This window comes from Salvelinus fontinalis, chromosome 25 (assembly GCF_029448725.1).
Source record: "Salvelinus fontinalis isolate EN_2023a chromosome 25, ASM2944872v1, whole genome shotgun sequence".
Classification (NCBI taxonomy): domain Eukaryota; kingdom Metazoa; phylum Chordata; class Actinopteri; order Salmoniformes; family Salmonidae; genus Salvelinus; species Salvelinus fontinalis.
The window spans coordinates 25179300-25204439 of record NC_074689.1 but is presented as its reverse complement, the minus strand read 5'-3'; the positions used below and the strand labels follow the sequence as shown (position 1 = coordinate 25204439).

Sequence of the window (25140 nt, the reverse complement as noted above, 5' to 3'; positions counted from 1 at the left end):
CACTGTAACTGTCTACCACTGTAACTGTCTCTCACTGTAACTGTCTCCCACTGTAACTGTCTATCACTGTAACTGTCTACCACTGTAACTGTCTCCCACTGTAACTGTCTATCACTGTAACTGTCTACCACTGTAACTGTCTACCACGGGAACTGTCAACCACTGGAACTGTCAGCAATCTGACCTACCTATTCTTTCCTACCATTTTCACTACATTCATATTTCTGCAGTTATACAATATTACATCATTCCATATTAATTCAAGTCTGCCATGTATCTATAAGTCTGCCATTCATAAACACTCTTATGTTGCTTTTTCAAGCCTTATATAGCCAATGTAATCCTTAGATAGCCAATGTAATCCTTAGATAGCCAATGTAATCCTTAGATAGCCAATGTAATCCTTAGATAGCCAATGTAATCCTTAGATAGCCAATGTAATCCTTAGATAGCCAATGTAAGCCCACAGGGATTTCATTATTCACATCTCATTGTCTAGTTCACAGAAAACAACAAGTGTCTGTCACACTGTGTTGGAGTGTGGAGACCAAGTTCCCTTAAGACAGTGGGGAGCCCAAAAACACATCATACACAACACACACACACACACACACACACACACACACACACACACACACACACACACACACACACACACACACACACACACACACACACACACACACACACACACACACACACACACACACACATTCTCTCAGAGGAAGAGAGAAATCAAGAGAGAAATCACAGGCTTGCTGTGCTTTGCAATGCTGCTGAGGGCCAGTGGACAGCAGAGCAGCCCTGCTGTGGATAGATTTGTCTGTCTCTACGGGGGCTGTGTCAGAAGCCTTATTTATAACCCCAGGCCCTGAGCCCACACCTGAGCGCCCAGCTCTCATCAACACGCCACATTAGCTAGTCGCTGAAAATGTCTAATTTACATAAATATTCCCACCCCTGAGTCAAGAATCACCTTTAGGAGCAATTACAGCTGTAAGTCTTTATGGGTAAGTCTATAAGACATTTGCACACCTGGATCGTACATTATTTGCCCTTTATTCTTTTAATTTTTTTCAAGCTCAGTCAAATTGGTCGTTGGGCATTGCTAGACAGCCGTTCTTAAGTCTTACCATAGATTTTCAAGCCGATTTAAGACAAAACTCTAACTAGACCACTCAGGAACATTCAATGTCATCTTGGTAAGCAACTCCAGTGTATATTTGTAGCTTATTGCCATGTTGGAATTTGTCTCCCAGTGTCTTTTGGAAAGCCGACAGAAGCAAGTTTCCCTCTAGGATTTTGCCTGTGCTTAGCTCTATTCCATTTATTTTTACCCTAAAAAAAACTCCCTAGTCCTTGGCGATGACAAGCATACCCATAACATGATGCAGCCACCACCATGCTTGAAAATATAAAGAGTGGTACTCAGTGATGTGTTGTGTTGGACTTTCCCCAAACATAATACTTTGTATTCAGGACATAACGTTCATTTATTTGCCCAATTTTTGGCAGTTTTACTTTAGTGCTTATTGTAAACAGGATGAATGTTTTGAATATTTTCACTATGTCATTTAGGTTAGTATTGTGGAGTAACTACAATGTTGTTGATCTATCCTCAGTTTTCTCCTATCACAGCCCTTAAACTGTGTAGCTGTTTTAAAGTCACCATTGGCCTCATTGTAAAATCCCTGAGCGGTTTCCTTCCTCTCCGGCAACTGAGTTAAGAAGGACGCCTGTGCCTTTGTAGTGACTGGGTGTATTGATACACCATCCAAAGTGTACTGAATAACTTCACCATGCTCGAAGGGATATTCAATGTCTGCTTTTTTGTATTTTAATTTTTTATCTACCAATATGTGCCCTTTTTTGCGAGGCATTGGAAAAGCCCCCTGGTTTTTGTGGTTGAAACTGTGTTTGAAATTCACTGCTCGACTGAGGGACCTTACAGATAATTGTATGTGTGGGGTAGAGAAAATACTATTATTCCACACAGTGAGTCCACGCAACTTATTACGTCATTTGTAAAGCACATTTTTACTCCTGAACTTATTTAGCCTTTTGGGGCTATAGGGGGCGCTTTGGAAAAACTGGAAAATATGTGCAAATTTTCAAACGGCCTCAGTTGAGTGAGATACAATCGTCATATTTTATGTATACAAAAAAACAACTCGGGCATTTCAAACAAAAAGGATAAAGTACTATATGTTTTTTGAGAATCACAACGTTAGTAATGAAAACGTGTAGAATAGAGATACGGATCTTGATGTACGACTAGGCCCCTCCGTATCGCACTCACCCCTCTAATCTACTGTGTTCTTCACCCCTCTAATCTAATGTTCTTCACCCCTCTAATCTAATGTTCTTCACCCCTCTGATCTAATGAGTTCTTCACCACTCTGATCTAATGTGTTCTACACCCGTCTAATCTACTGTGTTCTACACCCGTCTAATCTACTGTGTTCTTCACCCTTCTAATCTAATGTTCTTCACCCCTCTAATGCGTTCTTCACCCCTCTAATCTACTGTGTTCTTCACCACTCTAATCTAATGCCTTCTTCACCACTCTAATCTACTGTGTTCTTCACCCCTCTAATCTACTGTGTTCTTCACCACTCTAATCTACTGTGTTCTTCACCCCTCTAATCTACTGTGTTCTTCACCCCTCTAATCTAATGTGTTCTTCACCCCTCTAATCTAATGTGTTCTTCACCCCTCTAATCTAATGTGTTCTTCACCCCTCTAATCTAATGTGTTCTTCACAACTCTAATCTACTGTGTTCTTCACCCCTCTAATCTAATGTTATTCACCCCTCTAATCAACTGTGTTCTTCACCCCTCTAATCAACTGTGTTCTTCACTACTCTAATCTACTGTATTCTTCACCCCTCTAATCTAATGTTATTCACCCCTCTAATCAACTGTGTTCTTCACCCCTCTAATCTACTGTGTTCTTCACCCCTCTAATCTAATGTTATTCACCCCTCTAATCAACTGTGTTCTTCATCACTCTAATCTACTGTGTTCTTCACCATTCTAATCTAATGAGTTCTTCACCCCTCTAATCTACTGTGTTCTTCACCCCTCTAATCTAATGTGTTCTTCACCCCTCTAATCTACTGTGTTCTTCACCCCTCTAATCTACTGTGTTCTTCACCCCTCTAATCTAATGTGTTCTTCACCCCTCTAATCTACTGTGTTCTTCACCCCTCTAATCTAATGTTCTTCACCCCTCTAATCTACTGTGTTCTTCACCCCTCTAATCTAATGAGTTCTTCACCCCTCTAATCTACTGTGTTCTTCACCCCTCTAATCTACTGTGTTCTTCACCACTCCAATCTAATGTTCTTCACACCTCTAATCTACTGTGTTCTTCACCCCTCTAATCTAATGAGTTCTTCACCCCTCTAATCTACTGTGTTCTTCACCACTCTAATCTAATGTGTTCTTCACCACTCTAATCTACTGTGTTCTTCACAACTCTAATCTACTGTGTTCTTCACCCCACTAATCTACTGTGTTCAATAGAGCAATGCTGTGTCCTGGCATTCAACATGTCCTCATAGGAATACAACCCAGATAGAGCAAACCTCCACCCAAACACCATTAGCTCTGTAACATTCCCTCACCCAAATAGCCCCCACACAAAAAAATAAACCCTTTCTATAACACCACCAGTGAGAGTCCTGTTTTTCCCCCGGTGTTGCCTGTGATGTGAAATCACATCGGTCACCCCTTCACGTCACAAGCCATCAACTCACAACGCACAGCTACTTGTCCCTCCTAGGATCCTGTCCGTCAACGGCCCATTGAAGAATCCGCCCCCCAGGAACACTGAAAAAGACTATAGATAAAAATAGGTGGCTGAAATATTTATGCCGCTTGATGTTTTGGGTTGCCGGCCTAAAATAACCCCATAACCTCAGCTTTGCGGGCCTTTTGTTGCTGTGTTCAGCCAAAGTGACATGAGGACAATGTGGGGGCACATTGGTGGCACGTGGGCACCGTTATCCAGGATGGCACCTCTGTTTTGGGGCTGTCCTCCTCCCGCCACCCTCCAAAAGGCAGAGGCAAGTTATCAGACTGACTGCCTCAACTCAAAGCCCCAATGCTGGATGAAAAAAATCCCAGCACTGCTTGACTTATGTAAACCACAGAAATCACACCAATATTGCATTGGTTCACAGGTGGTAGGGTGGGGGTGGAGGGTTGTTTATGGGAGTGGGAGTGGGGGGCTAGGATATGCTCCTTATTGGTTGGTCTATAAATATGTTAATGATATGCCAATTCAGCATCAGTTGATAGGACATTCCAAAATACCATGGAAATGATTGCATCATAATACCAATTGCCAGGGTTGCAGCTTCCAAGCCGTTCTACTTATTCTAATTTCTATGGACGACACACACAGACGACACACACAGACGACACACACAGACTGCTGTTGGGCTCATCCCGCCCCTCATCCCCAAAGAAAGAGCATGCTGGGTGAGGGACGGGACACAGCGGCCCAGTCTCCTGTCTCCTACAGGGCCTAAATAGCACCGTCAGTGACACAGCTCCAGCCCGGCACACTGACAAAGAGGACAAATTACAGAGGGGCAACAGAGACAGCTGTGTCTGTTCCAAAAATGCACACGCACACACGCAAATCAAGCTATTAATCTCAAAGAACAGAACGCGACTGTTAAAAGTCTGTTATTTCGTCCCCCCCCGACTCAAAGTGCCAGACCAAATGAAGCACTTTTTATCTCAGGAAATTGATCAAAAACAACTTATTTGTCAGTTTACACACTCCACTGTTCCCCTATCTATCTCCACAGGTCAATAACGTCTCATCACAATGAATCTCTGTCTGCAACGAGCCCATTGAGGATGCCACAGACAGGAAATGATGCAGGATGAGATGGTAAACTGAATCTCCCGTCCAATTCTTCATTAACCATAGCGGTTCCCGTTGAGCCTCGTTTTAACGCTGCATGTCAACAACATCTATTTATATACCGGCAGCTCACCATGTCGCCCACATAAACATAAATATTTCACAAGCTACTCGACGGACAATTTCTCCAAAGTGAATCAGAAGGTGTCGCGACTTTTATAACTCTTCATTACGTCTGAGGCCAAAATATACAAATAAATAAATGGGTGTAGTTTGGGAAGTAGGCACCTGATGGTGAAGTTGGCATCTAATTGGCTGTATCTTGAGAGGCATGTACTGTACACATGGCAAATGTTGCTATGCTTAGAATAAACCTATGCTAAATAACTGACTGCAATGCTTGTTTATCACTTGCTCCTGTGAGCGTCTAGTTCTTCATCTGATGTCAGTCGGCGCCACCGACTGAAAGGAAAGGAAAGGGGGATACCTAGTCAGTTGTACAACTGAACTGTGTCTTCCGCATTTAACCCAACCCCTCTGAATCAGAGGTGCGAGGGGCTGCCTTAATTGACATCCATAACAAAATAACAAAACAAACTGGAAATATTTTCTGTGCAAAACGTCCAAATGACATCAGTTTGACCGGTTATAAGCAAATAGAAAGCTGTGAAAATGTCACGTTTCTGATCAGATTTCAGTTAGGCTTGGATACATATTTTATGTGGTTGAAATACGATCAGCTTTTATGATGCTGATAAAGACAACACCTCCACAGATGTTCCCTAACTGCACATTCACGTTCTCTCAAGATGCTGAAATAAATAAATCATATTTCTCCACATCTGTTCTCGAGTCAACATTTTGCATATCATTTTACTGCAAGAATTCTGGAAGAGTTAATATTAAGGCTATGTGAGAGGTTTAAGACCTACAACAGTGGTGTAAAGTACTTAAGTAAAAATACTTTAAAGTACTACTTCAGTAAAAATACTTTAAAGTACTACTTCAGTAGTTTTTATGGGTATCTGTACTTTACTATTTATATTTCTGACAACTTTTACTTCACTACATTTCTAAAGAAAATAATGTACTTTTCACTCCATACATTTTCCCTGACACCTGAAAGTACCGGTTACATTCTGAATGCTTAGCAGGACAGGAAAATGGTATAATTCACGCACTTATCAAGAGCATATCCCTGGTCTTCCCTACTGCCTCTGATCTGACAGACTCATTAAACACAAATGCTTTGTCTGTAAATGATGTCTGAGTGTTGGAGTGTTCCCCTGGCTATCTGTAAATAATGTCTGAGTGTTGGAGTGTTCCCCTGGCTCTCTGTAAATGATGTCTGAGTGTTGGACTGTGCCCCTGGCTATCTGTAAATAATGTTGGAGTGTTGGAGTGTTCCCCTGGCTCTCTGTAAATGATGTCTGAGTGTTGGAGTGTTCCCCTGGCTCTCTGTAAATAATGTCTGAGTGTTGGAGTGTTCCCCTGGCTCTCTGTAAATAATGTCTGAGTGTTGGAGTGTTCCCCTGGCTCTCTGTAAATGATGTCTGAGTGTTGGAGTGTTCCCCTGGCTCTCTGTAAATGATGTTGGAGTGTTGGAGTGTGCCCCTGGCTATGCGTCAAAAAATAAAGACAAGAAAATGGTTCTGTCTGGTTTGCTTAATATAAGGAATTTGAAATTCCTTTTTACTTCAACTATAACTTTTGATATTTAAGTATATTTTAGCAATTACATTATTTTTGACTTGGTAATATTTTACTTGGTGACTTTCACTTTTTCTTGAGTCATTTTCTATGAAGGTATCTTTACTTTTACTCAAGTATGACACTTGGGCACTTTTTCCACCACTGACCTACAGTCAGGGTCCATATTTCAGATTCCATCAGATTCCATTTAACCTATCGGAACAGTAGGCTACAGTTCCCGTGACGTGCCACAGGCCCCGTCTTGTGACTGTCAAATGTGTATAGCGCCTCACAATCATCACACATAATCCTCTTTTGCCGCTTCACCAAATCTTTCCCAAACATGACTTTTCTGGCCTTCCCTTCTCTTTATTTTCAACTCTACATTTTGCAGCTTTTCTCTTATTTAATTAAACTACAACATTGTCCTTTTTGCCTCTGTGGATCGACGTAAAGTTATCTGCCCGCACCCAAAACCATTTGGTGTGTAGGCTGTTTGGCGTGTGTAGGTTGATTGGCGTGTGTAGGCTGTTTGGCGTGTGTAGGCTGTTTGGCGTGTGTAGGTTGTTTGGCGTGTGTAGGCTGTTTGGCGTGTGTAGGCTGTTTGGCGTGTGTAGGCTGTTTGGCGTGTGTAGGTTGTTTGGCGTGTGTAGGTTGTTGGCGTGTGTAGACTGTTTGGCGTGTGTAGGCTGTTTGGCGTGTGTAGGCTGTTTGGCGTGTGTAGGTTGTTTGGCGTGTGTAGGCTGTTTGGCGTGTGTAGGCTGTTTGGCGTGTGTAGGCTGTTTGGCGTGTGTAGGCTGTTTGGCGTGTGTAGCCTGTTTGGCGTGTGTAGACTGTTTGGCGTGTGTAGGTTGTTTGGCGTGTGTAGGTTGTTTGGCGTGTGTAGAATGTTTGGCGTGTGTAGACTGTTTGGCGTGTGTAGGCTGTTTGGCGTGTGTAGACTGTTTGGCGTGTGTAGGTTGTTTGGCGTGTGTAGGTTGTTTGGCGTGTGTAGGTTGTTTGGCGTGTGTAGGTTGTTTGGCGTGTGTAGGCTGTTTGGCGTGTGTAGGCTGTTTGGCGTGTGTAGGCTGTTTGGCGTGTGTAGGTTGTTTGGTGTGTGTAGGCTGTTTGGCGTGTGTAGGCTGTTTGGCGTGTGTAGGTTGTTTGGCGTGTGTATGTTGTTTGTCCTGTGTTGGTTGTTTGGCGTGTGTAGGCTGTTTGGCGTGTGTAGGTTGTTTGGCGTGTGTAGGCTGTTTGGCGTGTGTAGGCTGTTTGGCGTGTAGGCTGTTTGGCGTGTGTAGGCTGTTTGGCGTGTGTAGGCTGTTTGGCGTGTGTAGGCTGTTTGGCGTGTGTAGGCTGTTTGGCGTGTGTAGACTGTTTGGCGTGTGTAGGTTGATTGGCGTGTGTAGGCTGTTTGGCGTGTGTAGGCTGTTTGGCGTGTGTAGGTTGTTTGGCGTGTGTATGTTGTTTGTCCTGTGTTGGTTGTTTGGCGTGTGTAGGCTGTTTGGCGTGTGTAGGTTGTTTGGCGTGTGTAGGCTGTTTGGCGTGTGTAGGCTGTTTGGCGTGTAGGCTGTTTGGCGTGTGTAGGCTGTTTGGCGTGTGTAGGCTGTTTGGCGTGTGTAGGCTGTTTGGCGTGTGTAGGCTGTTTGGCGTGTGTAGGCTGTTTGGCGTGTGTAGGCTGTTTGGCGTGTGTAGGCTGTTTGGCGTGTGTAGGCTGTTTGGCGTGTGTAGGCTGTTTGGCGTGTGTAGGTTGTTTGGCGTGTGTAGGTTGTTTGGCGTGTGTAGGCTGTTTGGCGTGTGTAGGATGTTTGGCGTGTGTAGGCTGTTTGGCGTGTGTAGGTTGTTTGGCGTGTGTAGAATGTTTGGCGTGTGTAGGCTGTTTAGCGTGTGTAGGCTGTTTGGCGTGTGTAGGCTGTTTGGCGTGTGTAGGTTGTTTGAGGTGTGTAGGCTGTTTGGCGTGTGTAGGTTGTTTGGCGTGTGTAGGTTGTTTGGCGTGTGTAGGCTGTTTGGCGTGTGTAGGTTGTTTGGCGTGTGTAGGTTGTTTGGCGTGTGTAGGCTGTTTGGCGTGTGTAGGCTGTTTGGCGTGTGTAGGCTGTTTGGCGTGTGTAGGCTGTTTGGCGTGTGTAGGCTGTTTGGCGTGTGTAGGCTGTTTGGCGTGTGTAGGCTGTTTGGCGTGTGTAGGCTGTTTGGCGTGTGTAGGCTGTTTGGCGTGTGTAGGCTGTTTGGCGTGTGTAGGTTGTTTGGCGTGTGTAGGCTGTTTGGCGTGTGTAGACTGTTTGGCGTGTGTAGGTTGTTTGGCGTGTGTAGGTTGTTTGGCGTGTGTAGGCTGTTTGGCGTGTGTAGGCTGTTTGGCATGTGTAGGCTGTTTGGCGTGTGTAGGCTGTTTGGCGTGTGTAGGTTGTTTGGCGTGTGTAGGCTGTTTGGCGTGTGTAGACTGTTTGGCGTGTGTAGGCTGTTTGGCGTGTGTAGGCTGTTTGGCGTGTGTAGGCTGTTTGGCGTGTGTAGGCTGTTTGGCGTGTGTAGGCTGTTTGGCGTGTGTAGGCTGTTTGGCGTGTGTAGACTGTTTGGCGTGTGTAGGCTGTTTGGCGTGTGTAGGCTGTTTGGCGTGTGTAGGTTGTTTGGCGTGTGTAGAATGTTTGGCGTGTGTAGGCTGTTGGGCGTGTGTAGGCTGTTTGGCGTGTGTAGGTTGTTTGGCGTGTGTAGGTTGTTTTGCGTGTGTAGGCTGTTTGGCGTGTGTAGGCTGTTTGGCGTGTGTAGGCTGTTTGGCGTGTGTAGGCTGTTTGGCGTGTGTAGGCTGTTTGGCGTGTGTAGGCTGTTTGGCGTGTGTAGGCTGTTTGGCGTGTGTAGGCTGTTTGGCGTGTGTAGGCTGTTTGGCGTGTGTAGGTTGTTTGGCGTGTGTAGGTTGTTTTGCGTGTGTAGGCTGTTTGGCGTGTGTAGGCTGTTTGGCGTGTGTAGGCCTACAATTAGGCCCCAAAGTTTAGACTTACGCACTAAGGTCAGAGAGCCTAAAATAATGAAAGAAAAACCTCAATGTAGCATATAGATATAAATGACACAAGAATGATACATTGATTAATTGTTTAAAGGTATTGTTTTCTCTCAATTCTCTGGGTCTGAATATGGCAGCTTATGTACGCGACTTTGCGGGGGGGGGGGGGGGGGGTAAGTTGATTGAGAACACATTCTCATTTACACTAACGATATGGGGAATAGTTACAGGGGAGGATGAATGAGACAATTGTAAGCTAAAGATGATTAGGTGGCAATGATGGTATGAGGGACAGATTGGGAATTTAGCCAGGACACCAGGGTTAACACCCCTACTCCTACAATAAGTCCCATGGGATCTTTAGTGACCACAGAGAGTCAGGAAACCTGTTTAACGTCACATCTGCAAAAACAGCACCCTACACAGGGCAACATCCCCAATCACTGCCCTGGGGCATTTTTTTAAACCAGAGGAAAGAGTGCCTCCTACTGGCCCTCCAACACCACTTCCAGCAGCATCTGGTCCTAAAACAACATCTCTCTCAATACTATTCTATATTCCACTTTCCTGTCCTTGTGTCCCCTGCCTGCCGCTGTATACAGTATATATCTACCCTGGCCTGGACATAGTCACAGCGACAGCACCTGCAATCCCTCACATTGATTTATCCTTGGATTCAGCCTCAAGCCATCTGTTTTCAGCCCTGCCTCACCCTGTCTTGAAGGGTTTGTGTCACTGTGGTGCATTGCAACGCAAGACTTTGCTACAATCTATTTAAACAATGTTCCACAATCTATTTCCCACAATCTACGCCCTATAGAGATCACGTAGATTTCCTGACTCACCTGTTGTGGTGGCCGTCGTGGAGGCAGAAGGGAATCGGCAGGACATGGAACGAAAGAAAGAGGCAATAACAATCAACATGGGATCTGATTTGAGTGTATATTCATTCAGACGTGTTTTTGGTTAGTGAGCGGTCATGCATTGCAGTGGTTTGGACAAAACATCCACAGAGAACTGTTTAGAGGCTCCTCTCTGAACGAAATGTTAGCTATAGAAGAGACAGCGTGGAGGGAAAAAATATTTTAATTCAACAGTGAGGATAAGAAGACATGAAGAAGTCATGGACCTCCAACATACTAGACTAAGAGAGACACCGGGACACAGCAGAAAGGAAGACAGAGAGAGAGAGAGAGAGAGAGAGAGACACTGGGACACAGCAGAAAGGAAGACAGAGAGAGAGAGAGACACTGGGACACAGCAGAAAGGAAGACAGAGAGAGAGAGAGAGAGAGAGAGAGAGACACCGGGACACAGCAGAAAGGAAGACAGAGAGAGTGAAACTGGTGACACTGCATGTGGTGATGTGTGGTAGTTAGTAGCACACCCTGGACAACACAGGGTTAATGAGAACACTCCAGCACTGCCCAGACGCAGCAGTGCCTTGTGGGTAAGAGAAAACTCCCCAAAAAAGCCAAACCACGCCCCTCGGACAGAGTGTATCTTAGTTAGTCAGTCAGGCTGTCTAGACTGGGCTATTGGGTCGGTCCCAGCCCAGCCGTAGAGCCACATGCAAGGTATTGGTCGACTCCTCTAATCCTCCTAGTGAACATCACACGCCACTGCAACAAACCTTCTGACATTGGGGCCACCACCACGGTGAGGGGCTCTGTGGGGTTGGCGAAGCAGGGGAAGAAGGACTGGGCGGTGGGGTTCAGACCGGAACCTGGTGAGGTGGGGCTTTTGGTGGAAGAGGAGGAGGAGGAGCGGGACTTCTTTGGTATCTTCTGTGATGGGGATTTGGCCTTTTTGCCCCCCCTGGGGTAGAATTCAGGCATGGTTTTGGGGGAGCGGAGCGGGACTGGGCTGGGTGTGTCGAATGCCAGGCCCACAGGCAGGTAGCACGCTGGAGTGATGTCACTGAACTCAAAGCAGTTGTTGTTGTTGTTGAAGTGGTAGTCGTTGATGAGCCAGGAGCTGTCGGAGGGGGAGAAAGGGGGTGCGGTCGCTGTGAGCTCACTAGGCTTCTCCAATGGTGATAGGCCACGATCTGGTTGGTGGGTGGGGCTAAAACTCATGGCATCTTCAATATGGACATCCTGCATTGAGGTGTCATGATCAAACATCACTTTGACCCCTGACTCATGAACTGGGGAATCTAGGGAAAAAGTTGGGGAGAAAGCCTCTTTGTCATTACCCAGGCTGGCAGTCTCTGTATCCATAAGCAGGTATTGGTAGCTGGCGGTGAATGTGTCTCCAGGACACGTGGCCATGGGGAAGGTGCCTCTGGGCGAGAAGTCTCCCTGACTGGTGGGCATGGAGACGGGGGTGGTAGGCAGGAGATCGCAGCTCATGGCAGGTGGAGGGGAGGTGGGGGCCATGAGAGGGAGCAGATTCTGGGTGAGAGATGGAGGGAAGAGGTCCTCACTGGCAGGGATCAGCCCCATGTTACCCATGCTAGAGTAGGGGTTCTCCAGGGGCTGGAGGTGGGCGATGGGGGGTGCTAGTTGGTCTAACACCCCCTCAGGGAGGTGAGTGGCAGAGGAGGGCACGAAGGGCTCGGCTGTAAACCCCCACTCTTCTGGAAGCTTCTTTCTGCTCTTGCCCCTCTTTCCCCTGCCTCCACTTCTCCCTGGCTCTTCCTGCTCCCAGCCCCCCACCATCCTGTCCCTGTCCTTGCGGGGGGAGACCCTGTGGCGGCCCTCTGACGGGATTGTGTTCTCAGCCTGAGTCTCCGGTTGGCCCCTGTCGTACACCTCGTCTCGGGGCCTCCTCTTCTTCTTCTTCTTCTGCTGTTGCTGTTGTTTGCAGTCATTTCCCTCGTTGCTCTCCATCTCCTCCCCCATGGCCAAGGCCTCTCGGTGGGGCCGGCCACAGTCAGGAAGGTCCTCGGGGCTGGCCGCCAGGTGGCTTGCATGGTGACTGATCATTGTGGAGAAGCTTGGGGTGAACGGCAGGTCGGGTGGAATGCAATCCTTGTCTGTCCAGCCATCGCCCAGGGCACCTTGTGTGTGAAGAGGGAAGAGATTTTAAAGCAGGTTTCTACAGTGCATAAGTATTCAGACCCCTGGACTTTTTCCACATTTTGTTACATTAAAGCCTTATTCTAAAATGTTTTCAATTGTGTTTTTTTCTCATCAATCTACACACAATACCCCGTATTGACATCACAATAGCCCATAATGACATCCCAATACCCCATAATAACAAAGCAAAAACAGGTTTTTAGAAATGTTTACAAATTTATAACAATTAAAATATATATATTACATTTACATAAGTATTCAGACCCTTTAGTCAGTACTTTGTTGAAGCACATTTGGCAGCGATTACAGCCTCAAGTCTTCTTGGGTATGACGCTATAAGCTTGACATACATGTATTTGGGGAGTTTCTCCCATTCTTCTCTGGAGATCCTCTCAAGCTCTGTCAGGTTTGATGGGGAGCGTTGCTGCACAGCTATTTTCATGTCTCTCTAGAGATGTTCGATCGCGTTCAAGTCCGGGCTCTGGCTCGGCCACTCAAGGACATTCAGAGACTTGTTCCGAAGCTCCTCCTGCGTTATCTTGGCTGTGTGCTTATGGTCGTTGTCCTGTTAGAAGGTGAACCTTCGCCCCAGTCTGAGGTCCTGAGCAATCTGGGGCAAGTTATCATCAAGGATCTCTCTGTACTTTGCTCAATTCATTTTCCCTCGATCCTGACTAGTCTTCCAGTCCCTGCCGCTGAAAAACATCCTGATAGCATGATGCCGCCACCACCATGCTTCACCGTAGGGATGGTGCCAGGTTTCCTCCAGATGTGACGCTTGGCATTCAGGCCAAAGAGTTCAATTTTGGTTTCATCAGACCAGAGAATCTTGTTTCTCATGGTCTGAGAGTATTTTAGGTGCCTTTAGGCAAATTCCAAGCAGGATGTCATGTGCCATTTCCTGAGGAGTGGCTTTCTTCTGGCCACTCTACCATAAAGGCCTGATTGGTGGAGTGCTGCAGAGATGGTGGTCCTTTTGGAAGATTCTCCAATCTCCACAGAGGAACTCTAGAGCTCTGTCAGAGTGACCATCAGGTTCTTGGTCATCTCCCTGACCAAGGCCCTTCTCCCCCGATTGCTCAGTTTGGCCGGGCGGCCAGCTCTAGGAAGAGTCTCAGTGTGTTACTGAAGACCTTCAATGCTGCAGATATTTTTTGGTACCCTTCCCCAGATCTGTGCCTCGACACAATCCTGTCTCGGAGCTCTACGGACAATTCCTTTGACCTCATGGCTTGGTTTTTGCTCTGACATGTACTGTCAACTGTGGGACCTTATATAGACAGGTGTGTGCCTTTCCAAATCATGTCCAATCAATTGAATTTACCACAGATGGACTCCAATCAAGTTGTAGAAACATCTCTAGGATGATCAATGGAAACAGGATGCACCTGAGCTCAATTTATAGTCTCATAGCTAAGGGTCTGAATACTTATGTAAATAAGATATTTCTGTTTACATTTTTGTATAAATAAAAAATAAAAAAACTTTTTTCACTTTGTCATTATGGGGTATTGTGTGTAGATTGCTGAGGACTTTTTTTTGATGATATCCATTTTAGAATAAGGCTGTAACATAACAAAATGTGGAAAAAGTCAAGGGGTCTGAATACTTTCCCAAAGGCACTGTACTCACACTTTCACTCTCTCTCGCAATGCATTTCTCAACCAGACAAAAGCGTGAACTTAAAAGGGCTCAAAACCATATTCAACAGTGCAGTCTAAGACATGAGAGTAGTAACAGTCACAGTGTGCAGCTGTGGACGCTCATTGGAGGTCCATTCAACGTAACTGAACTGGCTCTGTACAGGGGCTGCAACTTGTAACTTGCCACTGAACACTCAAAATGCAACATGGGTATAACTCACTCAGGCATTCTAATTGGCCCGTTGCCTTTGTGCTCCTGTGTGAATGAATAGTCACAGGGAGGGATTTAAGGGTGATACTGTGACTCAGTGTTACCCTAGGGACATGCTGGAGTACTGAATGCGATTTTAGGAGGAGGAGAAAGATGTGTTTACTTCATAGTGAGTGGGTGATTGAATGCAAGAAATACAAACGTAAACACAGGTATTGGTCAAGCACACAGAAACAGGCACAGTACAATACACAGTACAATGCACAGCACAATGCACAGTACAATACACAGTACAATGCACAGCACAATGCACAGTACAATACACAGTACCATGCACAAACGTAAACACAGGTATTGGTCAAGCACACAGAAACAGGCACAGTACAATACACAGTACAATACACAGTACAATGCACAGTACAATACACAGTACAATGCACAGTACAATACACAGTACAATACACAGTACAATGTAAAGTACAATACACAGTACAATACACAGTACAATACACAGTACAATACACAGTACAATGCAAAGTACAATACACAGTACAATACACAGTACAATGCACAGTACAATGCACAGTACAATACACAGTACCATGCACAAACGTAAACACAGGTATTGGTCAAGCACACAGAAACAGGCACAGTACAATGCACAGCACAGCACAATGCACAGTACAATACACAGTACAATACACAGTACAATGCACAGTACAATACACAGTACAATGCACAGTACAATACACAGTACAATACACAGTACAATGTAAAGTACAATACACAGTACAATACACAGTACAATACACAGTACAATACACAGTACAATGCAAAGTACAATACACAGTACAATACACAGTACAATGCACAGTACAATGCACAGTACAATACACAGTACAATGCACAGTACAATACACAGTACAATACACAGTACAATGCACAGTACAATACACAGTACAATACACAGTACAATACACAGTACCATGCACAAACATAAACACAGCTATGAAAAGCAGGAAATACAAAATATCTTTGTACATTTCTAGAACAACATCGTGCAGTAAATCAGACGTAGAGTTTTATTGAAGCAATAAGGCCAGAGGAGGTGTGGTATATGGTCAATATACCACAGTCAACGTGGAGTGCCTGGATACAGCCCTTAGCCGTGGTATATTGAACATATACCACAAACCCCTGAGGGGCCTTATTGCTATTATAAACTGGTTACCAACGTAATTAGAGCAGTAAAAATACATGTTTTGTCATACACATGGTATACGGTTTGATATACCACGGCTGTCAGCCAATCAGCATTCAGGACCCGAACCACCCAGTTTATAAGGTCAATCATATCTTTTTTTTTTTTTTCTGGACTGTTTGGAATGATGAGGTAGCTAGTTAAATTATAGAGCCCTGTGCTGCCAAGTTGCTCATTAAAGCTGTGCTCGTTCTGAGGAGAGGAGAAATGGAGGGATGGAGGAATGGAGCGATGGAGGGCGATGGGATTTAGAGGAATGATTACCCAAGGCTGACTCAATGTGCCTCAGTTGTCTCTCTGAATGGTAGAACTCTAACGGAACATCTCTTTGTGGTGCCCTATAACGTTTATCTCTCTCTAGTCGTATTTTACATGAATCAACCACTCACACACACACGACAAGACTGACGTAATATGTTAAGAGCAGAGACGGGTGACAATAAAGCAGCACTTAGAGCCGTTCCATCGATGCTCTGTTAACGTGATGAACAGCAACAGGACGGTAGCCGTCGTGGTTCCCTCTATGTACAGAACCACGGTTTGATGTGGTACAGCAGCCCTACAGGTTGCAGGTGTCTGGCTGCGCGCCTGGCTCCATGACTAACGCAGCGGAAGGATGTCGTTTGGCATGTACTGGGAGTCACTGCAACACTTCTGTTCCACTGGGTTCCTAGCACTTCCCCTCGCAACCTCGCTCAGCGCACACACACACGCTTAGCTAGCTAACTACCATGCTGGGCTAACGGTAACATTGGGAAAACATAAGGCACCTCACCATAACCATGACTAAGACGTGACACATTAATACGTAATGACTTCTGCAGCAGAGGATGTTTTGCTTGCTAATTGTTGTGGTAGTTATGCTTCCCATGAGTGTCTCTGACGAGGGAGAGGTGTGCTGCATTGTTGAGTCATAACAGCCAGGACACTCCCCCCCCCTCAAGAGGGTCTTTCAGGGATAAACATGAACGCAATATGCATTCAGATATTGTACTGATCAAATTCGTTTTGCCATATCGAGTTCCCGAATTAATTATTCTCTACAACACAGGCAAGCTCAGGAGTCTGGAATCATACCAGAGGCAGGATGCCTGCAAAGTTGATCCTCAGGCTGTCACGTTCTGACCTTAGTTCTTTTGTTATGTCTTTGTTTTAGTATAGTCAGGGCGTGAGTTGGGTGGGTTGTCTATGCTCGTTTTTCTATGTTGTGTTTTGCGTTTGGCCTGGTATGGTTCTCAATCAGAGGCAGGTGTCGTTAGTTGTCTCTGATTAAGAATCATACTTAGGTAGCCTTTTTTCCACCTGTGTTTTGTGGGTGATTATTTTCTGTTCTGTGTTTTGTATTTTCACCGTTCAGGACTGTTTCGTTTCGTTCTCGTGTTTTGTTGTTTTTGTTCGAGTATTCGTTTTCATTAAAAGAGATAATGAATAATTACCACGCTGCACCTTGGTCCTCCTCTCTTTCTCCCAACGATGAACGTTACACAGGCTTTCAATCTGTTTGCATCCTACAACTCTTTCACAAAAACAGGCTAGTGGGACACGGTACAGACCACTTCCTGTGTAGTAACCTAACACTGGGACACGGTACAGACCACTTCCTGTGTAGTAACCTAACACTGGGACACGGTACAGACCACTTCCTGTGTAGTAACCTAACACTGTGACACAGTACAGACCACTTCCTGTGTAGTAACCTAACACTGTGATACGGTACAGACCACTTCCTGTGTAGTAACCTAACACAGGGACACGGTACAGACCACGTCCTGTGTAGTAACCTAACACTGGGACACGGTACAGACCACGTCCTGTGTAGTAACCTAACACTGTGATACGGTACAGACCACTTCCTGTGTAGTAACCTAACACTGGGACACGGTACAGACCACGTCCTGTGTAGTAACCTAACACTGTGACACGGTACAGACCCCTTCCTATGTAGTAACCTAACACTGGGACACGGTACAGACCACTTCCTGTGTAGTAACCTAACACAGGGACACGGTACAGACCACGTCCTGTGTAGTAACCTAACACTGTGATACGGTACAGACCACTTCCTGTGTAGTAACCTAACACTGGGACACGGTACAGACCACTTACTGTGTAGTAACCTAACACTGTGACACGGTACAGACCCCTTCCTGTGTAGTAACCTAACACTGTGACACGGTACAGACAACTTCCTGTGTAGTAACCTAACACTGTGATACGGTACAGACCACTTCCTGTGTAGTAACCTAACACTGGGACACGGTACAGACCACTTACTGTGTAGTAACCTAACACTGTGACACGGTACAGACCCCTTCCTGTGTAGTAACCTAACACTGTGACACGGTACAGACAACTTCCTGTGTAGTAACCTAACACTGGGACACGGTACAGACCACTTACTGTGTAGTAACCTAACACTGGGACACGGTACAGACCACTTCCTGTGTAGTAACCTAACACAGGGACACGGTACAGACCACTTCCTGTGTAGTAACCTAACACTGTGACACGGTACAGACAACTTACTGTGAAGTAACCTAACACTGGGACACGGTACAGACCACTTCCTGTGTAGTAACCTAACACTGGGACACGGTACAGACCACTTACTGTGTAGTAACCTAACACTGTGACACGGTACAGACCACTTCCTGTGTAGTAACCTAACACTGGGACACGGTACAGACCACTTATTGTGTAGTAACCTAACACTGTGACACGGTACAGACCACTTCCTGTGTAGTAACCTAACACTATGACACGGTACAGACAACTTACTGTGTAGTAACCTAACACTGGGACACGGTACAGACCACTTACTGTGTAGTAACCTAACACTGGGACACGGTACAGACCACTTCCTGTGTAGTAACCTAACACTGTGACACGGTACAGACCACTTCCTGTGTAGTAACCTAACACTGTGACACGGTACAGACCACTTCCTGTGTAGTAACCTAACACTGTGACACGGTACAGACCACTTCCTGTGTAGTAACCTAACACTGGGACACGGTACAGACCACTTACTGTGTAGTAACCTAACACGGGGTCTCAGTTGTGCTATAACCATGTGAACCCTGGGGTATTAGGAGAATGCTGAGTGACAATAGCCACAACATTATGACATACAGTATTCTATACCATCGGAAGGTCTACGGTGTAACGTATTCCCAGCAGGGGTTTCCCCCGGTGAGTGGCGTGAGATAACCACAGCTCTAGCTATAGCGCCCCTCAGTGGACAAGAGAGGGTATTAGCAAATGAACCCCATGGGGGGGGGGTCCTGATGCTCTAAGCCCATAAAGCCCTCAGCCAAAACCCAGACCTCATCAACTGAACTGGGCATGAGGTATGGAGTAGGGGTAGGGGCTGGCTGCCGCTGGGTATACCGGCATGATGAGACATTCAGATAGATAAGTGGGGTGAGGGGATGGGCCGGGCTGACAGATGGCAACGGCTATTCAGGATTTGTGGCACACCCTCTAGTTTGCATATTGACTTTTACAAATGCCATACATGCATGCCCAATAGGAAACAGACAGACAGAGAGAGAGAGAGAGAGAGAGAGAGAGACAGACAGAGGCAGACAGAGGCAGACATACTGAAAGACATACACATAGGCCCTAAGAGCTGGCTGAAGATGTTGGTAGGTACTGAGAGGTATGTAACTTGGCACTGAGGTAGGTAGGTACTGGGAGGTACGTAACTTGGCACTGAGGTAGTTAGGTACTGAGCGGTATGTAACTTGGTACTGAGATAGGTAGGTACTGAGAGGTACGTAACTTGGCACTGAGGTAGTTAGGTACTGAGCGGTATGTAACTTGGTACTGAGATAGCTCGGTACTGAGAGGTACGTAACTTGGCACTGAGGTAGTTAGGTACTGAGCGGTATGTAACTTGGCACTGAGGTAGTTAGGTACTGAGCGGTATGTAACTTGGCACTGAGGTAGGTAGGTACTGAGAGGTATGTAACTTGGTACTGAGATAGGTCGGTACTGAGATGTACGTAACTTGGCACTGAGGTAGGTAGGTACTGAGAGGTATGTAACTTGGTACTGAGGTAGGTCGGTACTGAGAGGTATGTAACTTGGTACTGAGGTAGTTAGGTACTGAGCGGTATGTAACTTGGTACTGAGATAGGTCGGTACTGAGAGGTACGTAACTTGGCACTGAGGTAGGTAGATACTGAGAGGTACGTAACTTGGCACTGAGGTAGGTCGGTACTGAGAGGTACGTAACTTGGCACTGAGGTAGGTAGGTACTGAGAGGTATGTAACTTGGCACTGAGGTAGGTCGGTACTGAGCGGTACGTAACTTGGCACTGAGGTAGGTAGGTACTGAGAGGTACGTAACTTGGCACTGAGGTAGGTAGGTACTGAGAGGTATGTAACTTGGCACTGAGGTAGGTAGGTACTGAGAGGTACGTAACTTGGCACTGAGGTAGGTAGGTACTGAGAGGTATGTAACTTGGTACTGAGGTAGGTAGGTACTGAAAGGTACGTAACTTGGCACTGAGGTAGGTCGGGTACTGAGAGGTATGTAACTTGGCACTGAGGTAGGTACTGTTATTGATATGTGTGTGTGTTTCCCTCTACCTGCAGACATGTCCTTGGGCTTCTGGTGCTCAGCGATGCTGGGAGGCCTCTCTGCCGATAGTAGAGCCATCCCCATGTCCATATTCACCCCCATGGCAGGCTGGGAGAAACCTGCCACACAGAGATGCAATCAGCATCCGTACTCGCCAAGGGTCTCAGAGTAGTATGATCTAGGATCAGCCCCACCTCTGTCCATGTAATCCTATTCATTGTGATCTAAAATACAAAACTGATTCTAGATCAGCACTTCTAGTCTGAGACCAGGACCAATCAGAGCTTAGATCAACCTCTGAGAGACCAATGAATAGGCAGACAGAATGAGACATTATCAATTTGAAGCGCTCATTGAGGAAAGTTCAAAAGATGATTAATGTAGAACGAGGCCTTTCAGATGCAGAAACGAGGGACGGAGACGTGAAAATGAGGCCCCCTAAACTGAGTTCTATTAATCAATAAGGGCCCCTGAGTCAGGACGGCCTAGCAACACTTTCTGAGGCGAGTGCAGTCCGAAATGTCACAGACAGCGAGAAAGTGACAGTAATGCAGCGTTTCCCAAACTCTGTCCTGGGGTCCCTAAGGTGTGCACGTTTTGTTTTTTTGCCCCAACACTACACAGCTGATTCAAATAATCAATGCTTGATGATGAGTTGGTTATTTGAATCAGCTGTGCAGTGCTAGGGCCAAAACCAAAACGTGCCCCCCTTGGGGTCCCCAGGTCCGAGTTTGGGAAACGCAGCAGTAAAGAGGATTCCGTGCGTGTGTTCCCTTATGTGTGTGTATGTGTCTGTGTGTGTCTTTGAGTGACTAGCCCTACAGCAGTAATGAGAATTCCGTGTGTGTGTTCCCTTGTGTGTGTATGTGTCTGTGTGTGTCTTTGAGTGACTAGCCCTACAGCAGTGATTCAGTCGCACCGAGATGACACATGCCATTAGGTTGTGGTGGTGTTGTATCTGCCGCAGCTGGTATCGTAGACGCACAACTCAACTCAGCCCATAACTCTCAGGCCAGCACAAATTAGGCCAGTCACAACTCCTAAGCCACCAATGTGGAAAAACAGAGCATGCTCAGCTCAAGGGGCACTGAGTAAATATTCTGTAGTATGGCAACCAGTTTATAATAGCAATAAGGCCCAAGGGGATGTGATATATGGCCAATATACCACGGCTAAGGGCTGTTATAAGACACGACAAGACGTGGAGTGCCTGGATACAGCCCTTAGCCGTGGTATATTGGCCATATACCACAAACCCCCCGAGGTGCCTTATTGCTATTAGAAAGTGGTTACCAACGTAATTAGAGCAGTAAAAATACATGTTTTGTCATTCCCGTGGTATATGGTCTGATATACCACGGCTGTCAGCCAATCAGCATTCAGGGCTCAAACCACCCAGTTTATAAATAAATGTTTTACATTCATTGCATAGTCTTTGTAATGTATTACACTCAGTTTACAATCTGTTTTAGGCTGCACACATTCTTATTGTGTGATTGTATACGTCATTTGACGTTAAAATTGAATGAAAATCTGCATAACCAATTATGACGTTTGCAAAAAAAAAGTACATCATCCATTTAATATAATATCACGTAGTGAAGTGTTTCTGATGGATGGCATGGTATTATTCTGGCAAAAGCATGTAGGATGTGTGTAGCTCAAGTATTGACAATTGAATCAAAGACTCTACCTGAGGAATCTCCTATCAGTCCACTATCCATCATCTGGGGCGGGTTGTTGGGCTGGGAGCTCCACTGATCAGGGACGCCCGCCATGGAGCCTGGACAGAGAGAGATAGAGGGAGGGGCAAAAGAGGGGGGACAGAGGAAAGGGCATGAATAACATAGGATCAGAGAGGGGAAAGAGAGGGAGAGAGAGAAAGGTAGGGAGAGAGGGAGCGAGAGAAAGAGAGAGCTGGGTGTGACTAAGCATGAGACCCTCCACTCCAAACTGAACAGTACAGTACTCTCTTTAAGGGTGAACAACACATCTCTTTAAGGGTGAACAACACATCTCTTTAAGGGTGAACAACACGTCTCTTTAAGGGTGAACAACACATCTCTTTAAGGGTGAACAACACATCTCTTTAAGAGTGAACAACACATCTCTTTAAGAGTGAACAACACATATCTTTAAGAGTGAACAACACATCTCTTTAAGGGTGAACATCACATCTCTTTAAGGGTGAACAACACATCTCTTTAAGGATGAACAACACATATCTTTAAGAGTGAACAACACATCTCTTTAAGGGTGAACATCACATCTCTTTAAGGGTGAACAACACGTCTCTTTAAGGGTGAACAACACATCTCTTTAAGGGTGAACATCACATCTCTTTAAGGGTGAACATCACATCTCTTTAAGGGTGAACAACACATCTCTTTAAGGATGAACAACACATCTCTTTAAGGGTGAACAACACATCTCTTTAAGGGTGAACAACACATCTCTTTAAGGGTGAACAACACATCTCTTTAAGGGTGAACAACACATCACTTCAGTCACACCTGTAGGAGTTGAGTTCAAATCTCAACTAGCTTTCCAAATCAATATATAAGATATGGTTCAGGATAAACATGATTTAATGTACAATAGTGCAGTATCAGGTGTCTTACCTGAGAGGAACTCTGTTGCTGCAAAGACCTGGTGCTCTGCCGAGTTGGGACGCACTTCCCCCTGTGGTTCTGGGCGCGAAGCTGATATCTGTCCCCCCGGTGTCACTTTAGAACCTGAAGTGTCGGGAACACAGAACACCTCACATTAGTTCCACTCTCTGGCAACACACCGCAACCCCCCCCCCACTCGCTGTACAGAACAAACGCAAAACCTCACTCACTCACCTGTATTTTCCACTCTACATAAATATATAACAAGCCTGTTAAATCTAAAACAGCATTTGATATTGGTAATTCTCTAGCCCCTCTCTCTCTTTCCAGTGCAGTCTCAGCTGTATCGCTGTGTAAGCAGTAGCTCTGTGATGATCAGTGGCTGCAGTAGCCTGGGCCGTGGTGACGTCTCCCTGTCTGTGACTGGTTCTGTCCACCCCTCCCGCCCCCATCCCAGGGCTTTGGATCCTAACTCCACTATCTAGGCCCTCCGCCTGATCGCCAGATCCGATGTGGCTGTTATTTGGCCGTTGTGAGAGAGAGCATCCCCCCCCCCCCCCCCCCCCGTATCCCTGCAGTTACAGTGAGGGTGACAGTGAAGCGGGTGGACAGGACGACACCCAAAGTCATAAACACAGCCCCGCCACATCCAAAAGCCAGACAGGGGCTCAGGGGGGCAGGCGGGGGGAATTTGGACTTCCAGACGGGCCACGCGACTTTTCGTCGGTCAGAGAGGGCACTGATTAATTCGAAAGCACCGGTGTGTCCTCACATGTTTCTGTGTGTGTGGGTGTGAGTGTGTGTGTGTGTGAGTGTGGCTCAGAGTTCCATAATACATTAACCTATTCAGAGAGACAAGAGAAGACACAAAGAGTCGAACCAGATAGGCTGTTTGTATTTGTTAATTTATTATGGATCCCCATTAGTTCCTGTCAAGGCAGCAGCCCCTCTTCCTGGGGTTTATTAAGGATCCCCATTAGTTCCTGTCAAGACAGCAGCTACTCTTCCTGGGGCTTATTAAGGATCCCCATTAGTTCCTGTCAAGACAGCAGCTACTCTTCCTGGGGTTTATTAAGGATCACCATTAGTTCCTGTCAAGACAGCAGCTACTCTTCCTGGGGTTTATCATGGATCCCAATTAGTTCCTGTCAAGGCAGCAGCTACTCTCCCTGGGGTTTATTAAGGATCCCCATTAGTTCCTGTCAAGACAGCAGCTACTCTTCCTGGGGTTTATCATGGATCCCCATTAGTTCCTGTCAAGACAGCAGCTACTCTTCCTGGGGTTTATCATGGATCCCCATTAGTTCCTGTCAAGACAGCAGCTACTCTTCCTGGGGTTTATTATGGATCCTCATTAGTTCCTACCAAGGCAGCAGCTACTCTTCCTGTCACGATCTATCACAAGGATGACGCTGGAGAGACGAAGCAGGTACGGGGAGTAACATTTAATAAATAACGTACATGGAACGAGACATAAACAGCTTAGCAAACAGAAAAAACAATCAATGCAGAAGCCGGGGAACAGAGCTGGGGAACTGACACATATAGGGGAGGAAATGAACAGGTGATAAGAGAGTCCAGGTGAGTCCAATAACGCTGATGCGCGTGACGAGGAAAGGCAGGTGTACGTGATGGATGGCAGGAGTGAGTGATGCAAGGCATTCTGGCGCCCTCAAGCGCCAGGGGGAGGGGAAGAGCGGGAGCAGACGTGACAGTACCCCCCCACTAGGGGCGCCACCCGGCGTCCCACCTGGGCAAACCGGCCGAGACATGGGCGCTGGGCAAGCCGGTTGAGGCGTGGAAGCCCGACGAACCGGCTGGAGCGTGAGAGCCTGGCGAGCCGGCTGAGGCATGGAAGCCTGACGATCCGGCTAAGTCCAGACGCCTGTCGATCCCGCTGAGGAAACCCGATGATCCGGTGGATTGTGACGTGGGATGGGAAGCCACCGAGCCAACTGAGGCAATGAAACCTCTCGAGCCAGCCAGGGCATGAAAGCTCGACGAGCTGGCTTAGGCACCCCCGGTTCCATCGGCGGCAGAATCCACCCCCGATGTCACCGACAAAACAAACAAACAAACAAAAAAAACTCCTGGAAAGGCTGGGCAGACAAGAACTGACGATCCAGCTGAGGCCCGACGTGGGATGGGCGCCATCCGAGCCAACCGGGGCAAGGAAACCTCTCGAGCCTGCTAGGGCGTGGAAGCCCGACGAGCAGGCTAGGCACCCCCGGTTCCATCGGTGGTGACCCAGAGCCGAT

At 46.4% G+C, this 25140-nt stretch overlaps 1 protein-coding gene across 1 annotated transcript in view; it reads right to left on the bottom strand.

Moving 5' to 3' along the window:
• The window catches only part of LOC129823013 (microtubule-associated protein 2-like), a 171985-nt gene that overhangs the window by 66824 nt on the left and 80021 nt on the right, over nucleotides 1–25140 (bottom strand). The window contains exons 4-7 of the mRNA XM_055881675.1: nucleotides 22892–23005; nucleotides 21964–22053; nucleotides 20279–20389; nucleotides 11175–12545 (exon numbers count right to left, since the gene is read on the bottom strand). Coding sequence (XP_055737650.1) covers nucleotides 11175–12545; nucleotides 20279–20389; nucleotides 21964–22053; nucleotides 22892–23005 — 1686 coding nt within the window. The remainder of the gene's footprint in view (nucleotides 1–11174; nucleotides 12546–20278; nucleotides 20390–21963; nucleotides 22054–22891; nucleotides 23006–25140) is intronic.